At 36.7% G+C, this 16,733-nt stretch overlaps 1 protein-coding gene and 1 long non-coding RNA gene across 2 annotated transcripts in view; one reads left to right on the top strand and one right to left on the bottom strand.

The window, feature by feature from the left end:
• Positions 1–2,344: 2,344 nt before the first annotated feature.
• On the bottom strand, positions 2,345–4,618 carry LOC109274890 (uncharacterized). The gene is made up of 2 exons (XR_002083896.2): positions 4,518–4,618; positions 2,345–4,280 (listed from the first exon to the last, which is right to left on the bottom strand). It is a non-coding gene; the product is annotated as an uncharacterized LOC109274890 (long non-coding RNA).
• Positions 4,619–4,690: 72 nt separating this feature from the next.
• TMEM161B (transmembrane protein 161B) overlaps positions 4,691–16,733 on the top strand; it is a 69,307-nt gene continuing 57,264 nt past the window's right edge. The window contains exon 1 of the mRNA XM_019462826.2: positions 4,691–4,827. Within this exon, the coding sequence (XP_019318371.1) occupies positions 4,825–4,827 (3 nt within the window). The 5' untranslated portion in view covers positions 4,691–4,824. The remainder of the gene's footprint in view (positions 4,828–16,733) is intronic.

Genomic DNA, 16,733 nt, shown 5'->3' on the forward strand with positions numbered 1-16,733 from the left:
GGATGGGGGAGAAGCAGTATCTGATAAAAGCTGAGAATTTTCCGAGAGAGAATAAGAACATCATATCCCAGATTCAAGAAGCATTACAAACTTCAAAAAGAAAACCAACAAAACCCAAAACATTTAGTTACATCGTAATCAAACTGCTTCAAATTTAAGACAAACATCTTAAAAGCAGCCAGAGAAAAAAGATTACTTTTAAAGTGACAAAAATAAAACTGACATTATTTCTCAAAAAAAATTATGGGAGCCATAAGCAATGGAATATATCTTCAAAATGATAAAATAGCTGTTAATTCAGTGAAAATATTCTTTGAAAATGAAGGTGAAATAAATGGTTTAAGGATACAAAAATTGAATTTATCACCAGCAGACATTTACAAAAGGAAATACTAAAGCATGTTCTTCAGGAAGAAGAAATATGATCCCAGACAGAAGCTCAGAAATTCAAGGAGTCATAAAGCACATAGACAAAGTAAATGTTTGAGTAAATATAAATGCACAGTAACTGTATAAAAATGTTGTCTTGAGGAATTTAGGACATTAAGTATACACAATGTATATAACATGAAGTGGGGTGGTAAGTAAAGCTGATGTGTTCTCAGGTCCTTGTATCATCCAGGAAGAGGTATAATACAACCTAATAAAAGAATATATAACTCTCAAGTTCATGGGGCAGGAGAAACAGAATAATTAAAAAATAATCAGAAAGAATGCAAAAAAAGGCAAAACCAACATAGGATAGGACAAATAAAGAATAATATCATAATAGATTCAAATCAAGCATATTAGTAACTATGTTACACATAAATGGATTAAACACTTCAATTAACAAAATATTATCAAAATAGATTTAAAAAATCTATTCTTTCATACCACTCCTCAGAGTAAAATGCCTTTCCCATCATACTCAGAATAAAATCCAAACCCTTTCCTGGCTTTCAATGCTAATACAATTTAACCCTTTTATACCCCCCAAACTTATTCTTTTCTTAGTCACTATACTCCGAAAAGGTAGACTTCTTTGATTCCTGAAACATTCCAAATTAGTTCCTGCCTTAAGGTTTAGCGTTATTGCCCTAGCTGCAAGCATGGTTTCCTCAATTTTTGCAAAACTGGATTTTCCCGTCAAATAGGAGCTTAAGTGGCATTTTCTTAGAAGCTTTCCTTCCTTCTTCACGTGATCTAAAATAGTCATCTATTTTAATTTCCTGACTACCACTGTTAACTACCTTATATTCTTACTTATGGTCAATTATCACTAAAATGTAAATTATTTCATAGTAGGGACTATGAGAGAGAGAAAGAGTGTGAGTGGGGCAAGGGCAGAGAGAGAGGGAGACACAAAATCTGAAGCAGACTCCAGGCTCTGAACTGTCAGCACACAGCCCAACTCGGGCTCGAACTCATGAATCATGAGATCATGACCTAAGCCGAAGTCAGATGCTTAACTGACTGAGCCACCCAGGTGCCCTGCAGTATACTTCTGAAGAGCATGTTGTTTTGTTTTTCCCAAATGAGGAAGATGAGAATTACATGGAGGTTACAAAGCATACTTTTGAGAAAGAAATAAGCCCCTTTCATCCATTCTTAAATAAAAGAAAGTAAAATTTTAAAAATTACCCCCTTACAGAAAGGTTTTAAGGGTAATTCCAGGAATGGCGATTGATATACTTTGGTTACTTTTTTACTCTTTGTTCTATGTTTAGGATTTTCTTTTTCACATCAAAGAATCTTACTGGTCATAATTTTGCAGCCTGCTTTTAACTTGGGAAAGAAACACTTCCCATTAGAAAGACTAGTCTAGGGGACCCTGGGTGGCTCAGTTGGTTAAGCCTCCGACTTTGGCTCACATCATGATCTCCCAGTTTGTGAGGTAGAGCCCTGCGTTGGGCTCTATGCTGACAGCTCAGTGCCTGGCGCCTGCTTCAGATTCTGTGTCTGGCTCTGCCCCTCCCCCGCTCACACTTGCTCTCTCTCTTTCTCTAAAAAAAAAAAAAAAAAAAAGATTAAATAAACATTAGAAAGACTAATCTACTTTTAAAAAATAGCTATATTTCACTAAGTATACATGATAGCATTTGACTCATCTCTAATTGCTAACTACTGTTTCTAATTTTTTACCATTATAAGTATTGCTACCACGAATACTTTTGTTCATAAAGCATTTTAAGAGTAATGTAACTAAAGTGATTTTTGTCCACAACATTCATTTAAATGGTATTTCTTAAGGGGAAGGAGGTGATCAACACAAAAAGGTCTCAGCTTTCTAGGTATTTATGTCTAATTAGGAAAACAATATACTATAGTAATTTGGGGGGAAATTACAAAGGCACCTTGTAAGAAAGGACATAATAATCCTATTTATTAAAGCAAAGAAAAAGCAATTTTAATTTCTCAGAAGAGGAGCTAATCAGGAAAACATTTTGTGAACAATATGGAGCTGGTCTTTGAAACAGTGATAGGTCTTAATGGTTGAAAATGTTCCAGGTCATTGTGGGTGTTGAAGGAGGAAGTAACTTTTCTGCTGTTCTTAAGTTATTTGAGAACAGTTCTCACTCAGGACATTGCAACTTTTAATAAAACAAACAAACAAATAAGCCTTAACAATAAGCAACCAAGACTTGGATCAAAGATTAGACTAATTCCCTTGCCAAGAGTACTGAATTTCTTCCTAATCTCCCTTATCCACGTCTTTTATTTCCTTTCAAAATTTTCCCCTTTCTTTTTATCTGTCAAAGACTCTCATCTATTTTAAAGAATGGAAATAGGTAAATCCCTCTACTTCAACACATGTAACCAATACAAAACACTGTAATTATTTGTGGGATAAAAAAGACAGGGAGATGCTGCCTTTAAACATATATGGTATGCATTTTAATCTTTAGAAAACATTACGTATAACAGATTTTTCACACTGTAAAAGAAATTAGAATATTAAAGGATATCAATCAAGGGTTATTTATCAAATTGTCAAATACCAAATAAGGAACATAGAACTCCATGATCTATTAAAAATGATAAGCAGATAACGAATACTGACTGTGATTTCCTCTCGTGGTTTTACTCTGGCAGGAATAGATTCCATCCTGATAATAATTCCAGTCTTACTGTCACATAGGAGGAGATGCTCTGTGAACCTCAATGAGGCTGCCAGGTTTAGGACGGATGTAAGAACCAAAGTGTCAGAAATGAAAGAGTAAGACTTCACAGGATGTGTTGTTACTGACAGACTGATAGCCAGTTTCCTTCTCCACCTTTTCTTCCTCAAGGATAGCAGCTGCTTCCCACAGATACACAAGCAGAACGACTCCAATCCTTCTCTACCACACTTATCATCTGCAGATGCCCTGGGGCTTGTCTATTTACAACCTTGTCCCTATAGAGCAGAGGTGGAACCCTCAGGGAAGTTCTGGATCCGTTAGCAGCCGGTCTGTTTCACAAACTATTTCTCAGCCCCACCCCACCTCCAGCTACTTCCAATGTTGGTACTTAAAATTCCAGTATCTTTATCACATTATTCATCCCCCTTCCCCCCCCACCAAAAAAAGAAAATTTAACGTAAAAACAACTCATACACTCTGTCTCTAGGCCCCTTTTTCATATAAAGCAGGCTTCTTTTGGGTGGCTCAGAAGTGGTTCCCATGGTCTTTCGACCATTTATAGCTTGGGTATCATGCTCTCCAGGTACATGTATAGCCACTCCTGCCTGCCCAACCTTCTTAAATTTCTTGTTACGCTTCCTAGTTTACCTCCCAAGACCAGCTTTACAACAAAACTAGATACTGGCAAAAAGAGATCCTGTAAGTGAAATTGTAGATACAGTCACGTCTTAAACAAGGATCCCAAGTTGTGAGATTAATTTCTGGCTTAAAGGTGCTCTGTATATCCACTTCAAGCCTGCCTCCAGTACCGTGGCTTACAGCCAAATAAAAAAGGCACAGAGTTGCTGGGTACAGATTTTGGAAAAAAACACAAATTAAGAGGTACACGGGAGTTTCACTTTTCCCCCAGCTGATGATATATATTTTTTAAAATAAAAGGAGACCGTCCACATTGGAATGTATTAAATAGGCAGAATTCTCCTCCTGGTTTCTCTGCTCTTGTAGATGTTCCTCTGGCTTCAACTGGTATATATGAATAGTGAAGAAACATCTGAGGATCAAATTCCACTGCCCCGAGGAAGAGGAGCGCTGCTGGACGCACTAAAGCAGGTAGAAGAGATGACGGAGGGACAAACAGGTCTGTGGAGATCCGGAAAGTCTCCAGGAAGGGGCAGCCTGGAAAAGGAGAAGGTAAAAGAAAGCGCGTGGCTGAGTTCAGGCAATTACTGTTGTCTCAGCACGACCACGGCCTGTGATTTTTCTCCCTCACTAAATCCTCTGGGGTCAGTCCCCACCCCGTTCATCCACCTGCGCCTCCATCGCCTCCCCGGGCGAGGATGCGCTCCGGCCCAAACCACCCAACGTACCTCCGAAGCTCACGATCGCAGCAACACCCCCCGCCCGCCCACCTACCTGTGCTGCGCCTGCGCCTCCCCCCCGCGCACTCTCAAGGTCAGCACCGCCCCCAGCCTCTAACCTAGCACCCACGGAAGTGGCATTAGAGGACGTCCTGCGTATGCTCACCTCTGCGTGGCGTGGGGTCGCAGGCGTTCAAGGAAGGGAGGGACTTCCTGTCCCGCGCGGGCAGAACTTCCGCCAGAGCCGGAAAACTCTCTCCCTCGCGTTGTTTAAGAGGCTCCCGTCTGCAGGGTGGGGAGGGAAGGTCCAGGACGGTCCCGGGGATTCCAGGGCGTCCGGTCTACGACCTGTCCTTGGCGCCATGGTGAGTCCTGGTTTGAAGACTGGAGTAACAACAGTGGGAAGGAAGGGGCCATGAGGTCAGTCCTGTGAAGGTAGCCAGTCGGGTTCCCGGCTGAGGATGGAGCAGGCGAGAGTAGTGGGATGATTCGTGGGGGCAGGACCCCGCACCTGTCCCGGAGTGCTGAAGCTCCTGGGCCCCTGAGGAGGAGCATCCGCCCTGCCCAAAGGCGAGGTTTGTCCAAGAGTACCTAGTAGGTAGCCAGAATGTTCGTGGTCCATTCACTTTGTATGGCGTGTGGCGCCAGGTGGTCCCTAGAGCTGACCTTGCCGGGTTGATCTTTTCCGCCCCTCCCTCCTCCTCTGCTGCTTGGCAGTGGCCAAGAACTTAAGATCTTAGAAATTCCTTTAGCTTTTCCAAGTTGACACACAGGAACCCTTTCTTGTAGAGGATCAACACTTGTCACCTAAGATAAAGGGCAAAGTCAGCTTATCTTTCAGACTCAGCCTATTTGAAATTGGGAAGGGTGTCATAAAAAATTCAGACTCGGTAAGGAGGGATTTTATTCGAAAGGAATATTGCAAAGGTCTGGGGAATGGGACTATTGCATAGGGAGAATGTTCTAACCATAAGATTGGCAAGAGTCTCAAAGGTTAAGCAAAAAGGTTTTTCTTTTATAGGGAGGAGTAAAATAATGGTAGGAAGAACCATATGTGGGGAGGTGAGATGAAAGCATAGTACATTGAACAGTTAATCAGAATGTTTTACTCTCAGGCCAGTCTGTTCTGAGGAAGAGCTGTTAAAAAGGAGTTGTATGCTGCTTCAGACTGAACCGGGGGAAAGAGGATCTTAACCAGAATTTCAGTAACAAATGTTTTGTTTCAGTTGATGTGTGGGCACATGCAGTTCAGCCAATCACTTGTGAAACAAAGAATGGGAATTTGTGGGCTCTGTCTCTGAGCTTGTCATAGGTAAACACGTGGGGCATCTGTGAGCCTTACCTAAGTCATGTGGGTACCAGTGGTTCATTGCAGTAAGCCCTTTACAAAACACAAAAGGGTGTAGGGGGTATTTCTGAACCTTTGCTCTTTTCCAAGATCACAGGGATCTGGTAAAGTTCAGCATTGTCAATTATTTGACTATATAAAAGATTTCAAATTCTCATCTGGAAGGGAGTGTGTCTTGGCATTTAGTTTCAGTGTACCGTGTTTATCCAGGACCAAATGTCGACCTTGTTCAGCTGTTGTGTACGATGTTGGACTTTCAAATGACTTAGAAACTTCAGTGAATGTGAAAGAAAAGAACTTGAAAGTAATGTGGTTTCTGGTGTACTCTACCAGCTAATGTAACATATGATTCTTTTTGGTACTCTGTGTGTTTTTAACTTCAGTGAATAATACAGTTTTTGTTCATTAAGAGTTTTTTTTCTTTTCTTCTCTTTTATATCAGTGAAATTAAGACAAAGATAGGGTATAGTAGAATGAGAAGGAGCCAAAGACAATAATTAGCCTAACCACCTCCACTCCACTCTCTCCCTAATTTGACATAAGGAAGAGTCTGAGGTCTGGAAATAAGCACTGGTTTCCCTAAGATAACACTAGTTTGGCATAGTCAGACTACTACTGACTTAAAAACTCAGTAAAAAATCTCCACTTCTAAATTTAAGCTCAGTTTTTGCTTATTGGTCTGAAAAGCAGAGGGTGAAAATACAATAAAAATCCTTAAATTTACAATAGTCACAAAGAAGCTGAATGTGAACTTACGCCCAGTATTCTGTAATACTAGAAGGAGAACTCCTCCTGCCATCTCAAAAAATATAGTTTTATTTTAGGTTGAGGTAAACTCATGCTGTTTCTCAAAATGTCACTTAAGAGAATGTCACCTGGAGAAGGTCACCAGGGGCCAACTAATTGACTCTCCATTCTGGTATTGCTTATATTTTTGTGTTAACTTACTTAACTCCACTTAAGTGTTCCCAGTCATGAAGTTGATAACGTCTGTATATGCAAGTTTAGGCAATATATGGAATCCTTCAAAAGAAAAGGTTTAGACATTAAATGAAGTGAGGGGTTGAATTTATTTTGAATACAGCTTGGTTAAATTGAGAACTTTTTCACAGCTTGGGCCTAATGCTATGCAAAACAGGCTGTACTTGAACTCAGAAGACCCAGATTCTGCCCATTATTAGTTCCATGAATTTGGAAAAAGGAGTCAAGTTAGGTAAGGGTTCCAGTTTCCTCCTAGATAAGAGAAGTGGGGCTTGATGGAGATTAAAACATCTTTTTTTTTTTTTTAAGTTTACTTATTTTGAGAGAGAGAGAGAGAGAGAGAACGAGCAAGCTAAGGAGGGGTGGAGAGAGAGAGAATCCCAAGAATCTGCACCGTTGCAGAGCCTGATGTGTGGCTCAAACTCACGAACTGGGATATCTTGACCTCAGCCTAAACCAAGAGTTCTTAACTGACTGAGCCACCCAGGCACCCCAAGATTAAAATACTTTCTAATTCTCACATTTCTGATTCTTTAACTTTCAGGACTTTTTTCAGAAGAGGTACATGTTTCTCATTCAAAAAATTTTAGTCTTGGGGCTCCTGAGTGGCTCGGTCGGTTGAGCGTCCCACTTCAGCTCAGATCATGATCTCATGGTTCGTGAGTTCGAGTGGGTTCGAGCCTCGCGTTGGGCTCTGTGCTGACAGCTCGGAGCCTGGAGCCTGCTTCAGATTCTGTGTCTCCTTCTCTCTCATCCCCTCCCCTGCTCATGCTGTCTCTGTCTCTCAAAAATAAATAAATGCAAAAAAAAAAAAAAAATTTAGTCTGACTTCCACTTTTTTCCTTACCCACTTTTTTCCTTACCCTTTTGATTTTTCAAGTTTGATTTTTTGTTTTTTTTCATTCTCCTTGTGTTTTTTTTATACATCATGTAGGTAATACTTGGAATCTTTGTACATATGTTTGGCCAGGTATTTCACTATTGTCCTAAATACTATTACAGAATGGAAAGCAAAGCGTTGGGACACCTTGATTTTACTTGTTTTAATTGATAAAAATTCACTCTGTTCTTTTATTCCCTGGTACATTAAGTAGACCCAAACTCAGTACATGCCTGTGCATGTAATAAGGTTCTTCTATTGTGAGCAGATGAGAGTAGGATTATGGTCCAGACTAAAAATACTTAGTATTCACTCTTAAGTTTTTCTTCCATGTTGTAAAAATTGTTAGTCTATAGACAATTTACTAAAGGAATGATGAAACTATTTCTTTTCTTATACTTTTCTTTTTGAAAATTACAAATCAGCTGTAATCAAATAGATCTTTTTACCATTTAAGCTTATTTGCAGGACAAAGTATGTAGAATAGAGCTAGTTCCTGGAATTGGAGGTATCTCATGGCTTGTTTTATTTATGTAGCATTCTGTGGTAATTTTTATTGCTGGGATTGAGCTATGTTGTCTGTTGGCAAAAAAAGGGCTGTCAACTTCTGCCTTACTCATTTAGAGTTAATGAGAAAGATTAGGGGGCCGAAAGGGGTATTGAGAAGAGAATGGTAAATGTTATAAGAGGTATGTATAACGTGCTCAAAGAATAGAAGAAAGAAATTCTAACAGTAGGTGTCATGTAGTAGGTGACTTAACTGAGGACACTAGTTCTTAAATTTGAGTTTGTGTAGAATTCACCTGTGATGTTTGATAAAAATGCTTATCTGGGCCCCATTAATGGGAGGTAGAGTTTCAGAATCTTACTTTTAATTAAGAGTTTTACAGTTAAATCTGAAATTGGCAGTCCTTAAACCATACTTTGAGAGAACTCTAATGCAGACTTTAGTGGAGGTATTGGAGAGATTTGTGCTGGATGATGATCAAACATCTGCAGTTTATTGATATGGTGGATTCTTTTAATTGATTTTTGAATATTGCACTAGCCTTGCATCCCTGGAATAAATTCCGTTTGGCTGGGATATATAATTCTTTTCATATGTTGCTGGGTTTGATTTGCCAAAAGTTTAGGATTTTTGCATTTATATTTATAAGAGATAAAGATGATCTGTAGTTTTCTGGGCTGAGTGCTTTCTGTTAAGGAAGGTTATTAATTGTTGATTCAGTTTCTTTAATAGATACAGGCCTGTTCAGATTGTCCATTTCTTATGTCGGTTTTGGCAAATTGTATCTTTCAAGGAATCAGTCCATTTCATCTAGGTTATAAAATCTGTGGGCATGGAGTTGTTCGTAGTGCTTCTTTATTATTTTAATGTCCGTGGAGTCTGTAGTGATGTCACCTGTTTTGTTTCTGGTATTAGTAATTTGTGTCCTCCTTTTTCTTAGCCTGACTAGGCTTATTGATTTTATTGATCTTTTCAGAGAACCAGTTTTTGGTTTCATTGATTTTTCTCTATTGATTTCTTCTTTCCAGTTTTACTGATTTCTGCTCTAATTATTATTATATATTTTCCTTCTGCTTAGTTTGGACTTAATCTGCTCTTTTTTTAGTTTCCTAAGGTGGAATTTTAGGTGTTTGATTTTAGATCTTTTCTAGTATTTACATTCAATGCTATAGATTTCTGTTTAAGCACTGCTTTTGCTACATACCATAAATTTTGATAAGTTATGTTTTAATTTAATTAAAAATATCTTGAGTTTGTCTTGGTTTTTCCTTTTTGACCCATGTGTTATTTAAAAATGTATTGTTTAGTCTTGACATATTCTGGGATTTTCCACTTTTCTTTCTGTTTACTGATTTCTAGTTTAATTCCATTGCAGTCTGAGGGCAGACATTGTATGATTTCTGTTTTTTTTAAGTTTAAGGTGTGTTTTATGACCCAGAATGTGGTCTTTCTTGGTGAATGGACATGTGTAGCTTCACGGATGAATTCTCAGGTTTTATCAGTTAGCCATATAGTGGCAGAGATTTGGGTTTCTTCCCACATCTCTGATTTTTCCTGTGACTTCTCTCCTTCACTACTTTCCTAAAGAGGCTTAGTTTAAATAATAGTAGAGACTGTTCTCGTGGGTAGCATTTGGTTTATTTAAGATTGATTCTTAAGACTAGCTTATACTCTGGTTTTGGTCCACTTTTTAAATTTAGTTCTTTTGTTTGCTCTGGAGTAAAAGCGTAAAGCAAATTTGGTTGATTTTAGAAAATCAGAAGATAATTGAAAGTGTTCGTTTCTAAGAGAGAACTTATTTTCTTAATGTTGTACTGTGGTTTTACCCATGTTACTAAGTTGAGCGAACACAACTTGCCCCAAAGAAACTTTGAAGAAACTTGTCTATGAAGTGTCTCTTTACTCTTTATCTACCACCTACAAAAAAAAATCTTTGAAGGTCTGGTAGAACATTCGCTTGGTTTTGATTGAAATGATTATACCTTTTCCTTCCCCAAACATTTAAAAATCATGGTCTCTTCTCACAAGTACTGTTTAATCGATTATTCACTATTTATTAAGCACCATCTGTATGTCAGGTATATCTGTATTCTTGGCCATAGGGATATAACTTTATTAAACAGGGATAATACTGCCTTTGTGGAGCTTATGTTTTACTGGGAGATTCTGATGATAATGAAATGAGACATAATATGTGTTGGTTGTGATAAATGCAACTAAGAAAGATAAAAGCAGGGTGAAGGATAGAAAATGATTAGGGTGGTTGTTTTATTAGTTAAGTTATTCAGAGAAAACCTAAATGAGGTGACAGTGGAACAAGTATGATTTAATATACATATGTATATATCTTCAACATACATGCCTGTTATCTGTGAGTACATATTTGGGAGCTATACCCTAAACAATTACTATAATGTCATGCACAAAGCTCATATTGTCTGTAGCTATATAATTCTTTCAGTAAAGTTAAACATTATCATTTTTCCAAACAGTGAACAGGTAAATAATTTAAGTATTTTTTTTTTTTTAGTTTTTTATTTTTTTCAAGTTTCTTTATTTATTTTGAAAGAGAAAGAGAATGAGGGAAGGGGCAGAGAGAGAGGGAGAAAGAGGGAGAGAAATTCCTAAGCAGGGCTCCACACCAGCAGCATGGAGCCCAACGTGGGGCGTGAACTCACAAACCAGGAGATCATGACCAGAGCCAAAACCAAGGTTCAGACATCCAAACTACGGAACCACCCAGGCGCCCCTTAAGTATATTTTGTGTTTTTTTCCTTAAAGAAACCTCTATAATAGTGATGTTTTATTTAATAGATTGGTTTGTGCCACATATTTTTAGTCTTTTAGTATATTTTTTGAGAGAATATAACTCATTAACTCACAATATACTGATTTTACATTCATATCTTTCAGTTACATAAAACAGACTTAGTTATTCCATTGTTAAAGTAGACTAAAATATCTTTGTGATTTGCCCATAATCAAAAGATTTAGAAAAACCTGGTATCATTTCAGCTTTTGATTCTTTGATGTTGAGACTCAGGGTCTTAATATCTGATTATAAGGTTGTATTTATTTTAAAAAAATCTTTAGGTAGTATGAAAAGCCAATCTGCTCATACATGCTCATAAGGATGATTTTGGGGAAAGTACAATAAATATATGGCATGGAAAGTATGCTTGAACTAGAACTAGATGACCTCTGGGGTTTGACTCAAGTTTTTGTGATTCTGAATTTGTGAAACTGAATATCACTGATATTCACTGATGCACATTTAGTTGAATGTATATTGAAGTGACAGTGGAGGGAATATTCAATTTGTCTTTCAAGAAGAGTTTCACAGAGGATTGATTGGACTAGGTCTTTTAAGGGTAAGTAGAAGTATGTTAGGTGGGTAAGAAATTGAATTTTACTTTTCCTCATTTTATTTAAGTAAAAGTATTTATGTACCCTACTTACATTAACTCATTTAAATCTTCATGAAGTATTTAATCTTGGATTTTTTTTTTCCACCTCCACTTTTTTACCTGCTTTTTTTTTTTTTTTACCTCTATTCCACAGATGTAAAAATGGAGACACAGCAAGATTAGAGTAACTCTTCCAAAATGAAACAGTTATTGGTGGTGGAATTTGACTTGAACGCAGGCAGTTTGGCCATTGTATTGTTGTGCCAGTCTTACTGTTTACATTTGATAGGTTTCAACTTATGAGAGGAGTCATTTCCAGAACATTTTCCTATAGAAACAACATTAGGGTGTTATATTTCTAGAAAGTCTTTCCCAATCTAGTTAATAACTTCTATTACATCTCATATACTATTAAAGAAATCAATCATTACTGTCATTCATAGCACTAATGATTAGCCTAATTCAAGTGCCAAACAGGTCTGACATTGCTGCATTCACTCAAAATAAGAATTCAGTCCTTCATATTCTCTTCACCTTAATTGCATCCAGTTAAGGCACTCCTTCTGTACAGTGTTAATTTCCATTGCGCCTCTAGTATAGACTTGTAGTAACATTGATGAGGTGAGGAGCAATTAGAGAACTGGAGATGAATTGGAATTTCTTGTCATTGTTAAGTATCTAGTGTGCTAAAAGCCTGTCTCAGCCCATTTCTTTTCCTGAGGGCTTCTAAGGATTGGCTTGCTCATATTCTTTCACTTGGACTACCTGTTGCTTATAGCTAGAACTTAGTTTTCTCCCTGAGTTGCAAATAACATAGTATCATAGGGTACCTTGCATTCCCTACCATATGGTCAACGCACATGATAAAGGTTATTACTACCAGTAAATTTTTTTAAAAGTCACCTTGCCATGTTACTTACTTCCAGCTGACCATAACTGTTTACTTATCATAAAGGTCTTTTAGGGAAAAAAGTTGAAGCTCTGGATGATATTGATGAGTCTTTGCAATACATTCTTGGAAGTAGAGAGGTTTGGATTGTGAAGAAGAGATGAGATGGAAAATAATAAGGGACACTAGAGAGAGAAAGGGAGACCTTTCTCCTCCAGAAGTTAATTATGAAGAAAGAACTTAAACAAGCTGTTCTTCTCTGTATTATAAATATATGAGTATAGATTGCCATCATATGATGTCACAGATAAGGCACTATAAGGCTATGGTAGGCTATGGCTTTTTTTTTTTTTTAAATAAACATGATACTTTTTTTGATAAGTAGTAGACGCCTTTTGAAATACTAATCTGATTGCTTATTTTTTTTATGTAGTTATCTGTGTCTGCCCTTTACACAGTGCTTAGCTGATTTTTGTTATCTTTCACCATTTGATTGCCACTGTTTGCCCAAGTACAATGATTTACCTAGCAGAGCAATGCCACACTTTCCTGCTTTTTTTTTTCCTAAAAGAAAAAGTCATATTGGAGCATTCTGCTCCATCATGACTTCATTAAGTTCATTATGTTTGTTAAGTATTTTTATCATTTCAGAAGATTTTAGTCATTTTTATGATCAGTATAAATGATTGATTAAAAATGTTTCCAATTCTTTGTGATTTATGGGCATATGTATTCAAATATGAATGTTTATGTCTTTTGTTTCTGAATATAGTCTTGCTCAAAAGAGAAGCCATGACTTTTTTTCCTGAAAAGTTTTACATTATTAATAGTTACATTCATTAGTAGAATTTTCTTAACTTTAAATTCTTGCTTATTGTCTTTTCCCTTCCCTGTATTAGGTTAATTAATATTAGGACAGTGAAGCTTCACTTTATCATTTATTACCAGACAGCTTTGTTGGTTGGGTGGGTCAGATGCTAACTAGAATTAGAATTAATTGTAAACTAAGTCTGTTTTCTAATCAGGAGGGACAGATAAGAAAGCTTTGGTAACATTCATTGTAATGTTAAATCATAACTAACTGAAACATTAGTTGGTTAAGACTAACACTATTTTTGGGGCACCTCAGTGTCTCAGTTGGTTAAGTATCTGACTCTTGATTTCAGCTCAGGTCGTGATCTAATGGCTTGTGAGATCGAGTCCTTCATTGGGCTCTGAACTGGCAGCATGGAGCCTGCTTGGGATTCTCTCTCTCTCCCCCCCCCCCCCCCCCCCCGTCGGTCTCTCTCTCTCTCTCTCTGTAAATAAATTAAGTAAATAAATAAACTTTAAACAACTGTTTTCTAACTTGATTCTGTTATTCATTGAGTACTTTTGATTTTGATAGAGAGCTTCTCAATCATATTAGAAGTATTGAAGGTCATCATAGTTCTTTCTCTTGATAGTCACTGAAAAAGAACATTTCAGATCATCAAGAAAAGGAATCCTTTAGTAGGTAGAATTGGCCAAGTATCTGAGATAAACTTAAAATAACAAAACAAAATAATATTGTAAAACTCTTGGTATTCACAAGTTTCCTGAGAGAAATTCCTGCAAACCACTAACTGAGGGAAGAATGCTGGGCAGTGGGCTAGGTATACTCCTTTACATCAGAGCTTGGAGCTCTGATTTACTTTCAGGTCTCCTATAAATGTTAGCTCATTTAATCCTTATGAAGAAGGGATAATTGTTCCTATCAGCAGTAACTACACTTCACAGGCTTTGACGATGCTTTAGAAATGGTAGGTGTGTGAATGCCAGTAATCCATTGTGTTTTTAATTAAAATAACTGCAATCATCAACAATAAGATCTTTTAAGAACTTGGAGATCATTTGCCAACTCATATCTTTTGTAGATAAGAGTGAGTCCCAGAGAGAGCTAGCTCGTCTATCTGTTATTAGTGACAGCGAAGTTCTTTGATTCTAGTATGGTTAATTATTCAGTACATTAAAATATTTACAGTAAGTGCATCTTTCCAACAGTTACCATTAGGAGTGCACCTTAAATTTTCTTGGCTTTTGTGTGTGGCTTAAAATTTAGAGTTAAGCTAAAATTTTTATTTTAAATTTGTTTTGATGACGTTTTATTAGTGTACTTACCAAAGTTGTCGTTCTTAGTTTGTTTAAAAGAAAGTATTTGTAACACAGACTTAAATTGCATTAAATTGAGAGTATTGTCTTATAGAAACAGACTACTTTCTCTGAGATACAGTGTATTGTCTTTTGATCTTAAAGTGAGTAATTTTCTTTTTTATGCTAAAGTTTAGTGCTTGGCACATAGGAATTGAATGTAGTGAAGGACAGTAGGCAAATTTATGCTTTATCCTTTTATCTCATCTAAAAGGTAGTATTCAATATATATTGAAAACCTGCCGTGTTAGGCACTTTCCGGGCAGTTGGGTTAGGGCTCAAGAAATGAGATGAGTAGTTTCATTGGAGGAGAGATCCGTAAATTGTTGGTCACAGTTGAGCGTGATAAAGTCTGTTTTGGAGTGATGTATATGCTTTTTTTTTTTTTTTTTCTAACAAGGAAGGTTTTATAAGGGAAGTGAATATTGAGGGATGGGTAGGAATTGGTTTGAAGTTGATGATCCATAAATGCTAAATACAAATTTATTAGTTGTAATTAATAGCTTCTTTGGATATAGATCTATAGGGGTATTTTCTGTAATGTCAGAAAATACAGTTAAGGAAGAGTACTACATTTAAGAATGCCGTCTTCCATTGAACCTTTTATTTGTTACTTATTAGTACTATAATGGAACATTTATGAATGTCTTAGAAAAAGGTGAAGTGGCTTGTTACCATCTTTAAAAATATTGCATTCTTCACCAACATTTTTTTAAAGATTTTTTAAAAATAAGTGTTTATTCCACACTGTATGTTAGCCAATTTGACAATAAATTATACTTTAGAAAATTAAATAAATGTTTATTCATTTTTGAGAGAGCATGAGCATGAGAGAGGTAGGGGCAGAGAGAGAGGGGGCCAGACGATCCGAGGCTGGCTCTGCACTGATAGTAGCGAGCCCAATGTGGGGTTGGAACTCACGAACCATGAGATGATGGATGACCTGAGCAAAAGTCAGACACTGAGTCACCCAGGCATCCCTAAAGAGAATTTTTTATTTTTATTTACTTATCTTTTATTTATTTATTTTTATTTATTTTATTTTTATTTATTTATTGAGAGAGAGAGAGAGAGAGAGAGAGAGTGCACACAAGTGGGGGAGAGGGACTGAGGGAGAGAGAGAATCTTAATCAGGCTCCATGCTCAGTGTGGAGCCCAACACCAGGCTCAATCCCACGACCCTTGGATCATGACCTGAGCTGAAATCAAGAGTTGGACACTCAACCTCAACCAACTGAGCCACCCAGGGACCCCTCTTCATCAACTTTTTAATGACTAAACAGTTATTGCTTTATATAAGATCTTGCATAATTCATTCAAAGTAACTGGAAAACTATCTTTTAAAATAAACAGCTGTTAATTTCAACACTAATGTTGAGATAGTTAATGAATTGTATTTAATTAGAATGCCCTCTGTTCTTTTGAAAATGTCTATTTTTGCCCTATGTTGGTTGGTCTTCCACTTTGCCTTACCAATTTATGTCAAGAAACATGTCTTCTCAAGTTTATTTATAAATTTAATGAAATTCCAAGGAATGGTTTTATATCGTCATCTTAAGCAAGAAGTCTGGAGTTGTTTTTGAATATAGTTATATCAAATTCATGCATGCTCCTATGTTGTATGTGTTATTAAGATATTAAGGATGTACTAAGGTATTTTATTGAGAATTTTTGATTTTTGGCCTTAAAGTACGTTAAATTTCTTACTCTCAGTTGGAAAATAGCAAACATTTCTGCTCATACTTTTTACTTTAAAGAATTAAAAGCACATTTTGTGCTGTGAAGCACGATGCTGGCAAATCAAACAAATTCTGTAAGCAATTAAATTCGAAAACCCATTTAAATTCAAATCAGAGCAGTTGGTAATTATGTTTTACAGTTTTCTTTCTCTGATTTTACCTTCTTATTTATATAATTCTATTGGTAGTATTATTTTGAGGTGTATGAAGTTGCTGTTTGGTAGGTCAGAACAGTTAAGTATCTGTGATTTCATTAGATTCGTTTAACAAATCTATATTAAATCAGTAGGTGACCTTATTCTTTCGCTGGTTTTCTATCAAACCCTTTGATTATTTTCATTTTGTTTATT

The sequence above is a fragment of the Panthera pardus genome, unplaced genomic scaffold (genome assembly GCF_024362965.1).
Source record: "Panthera pardus isolate Hobbes unplaced genomic scaffold, ASM2436296v1 HiC_scaffold_2, whole genome shotgun sequence".
In the NCBI taxonomy this organism is placed as follows: Eukaryota; Metazoa; Chordata; class Mammalia; order Carnivora; family Felidae; genus Panthera; species Panthera pardus.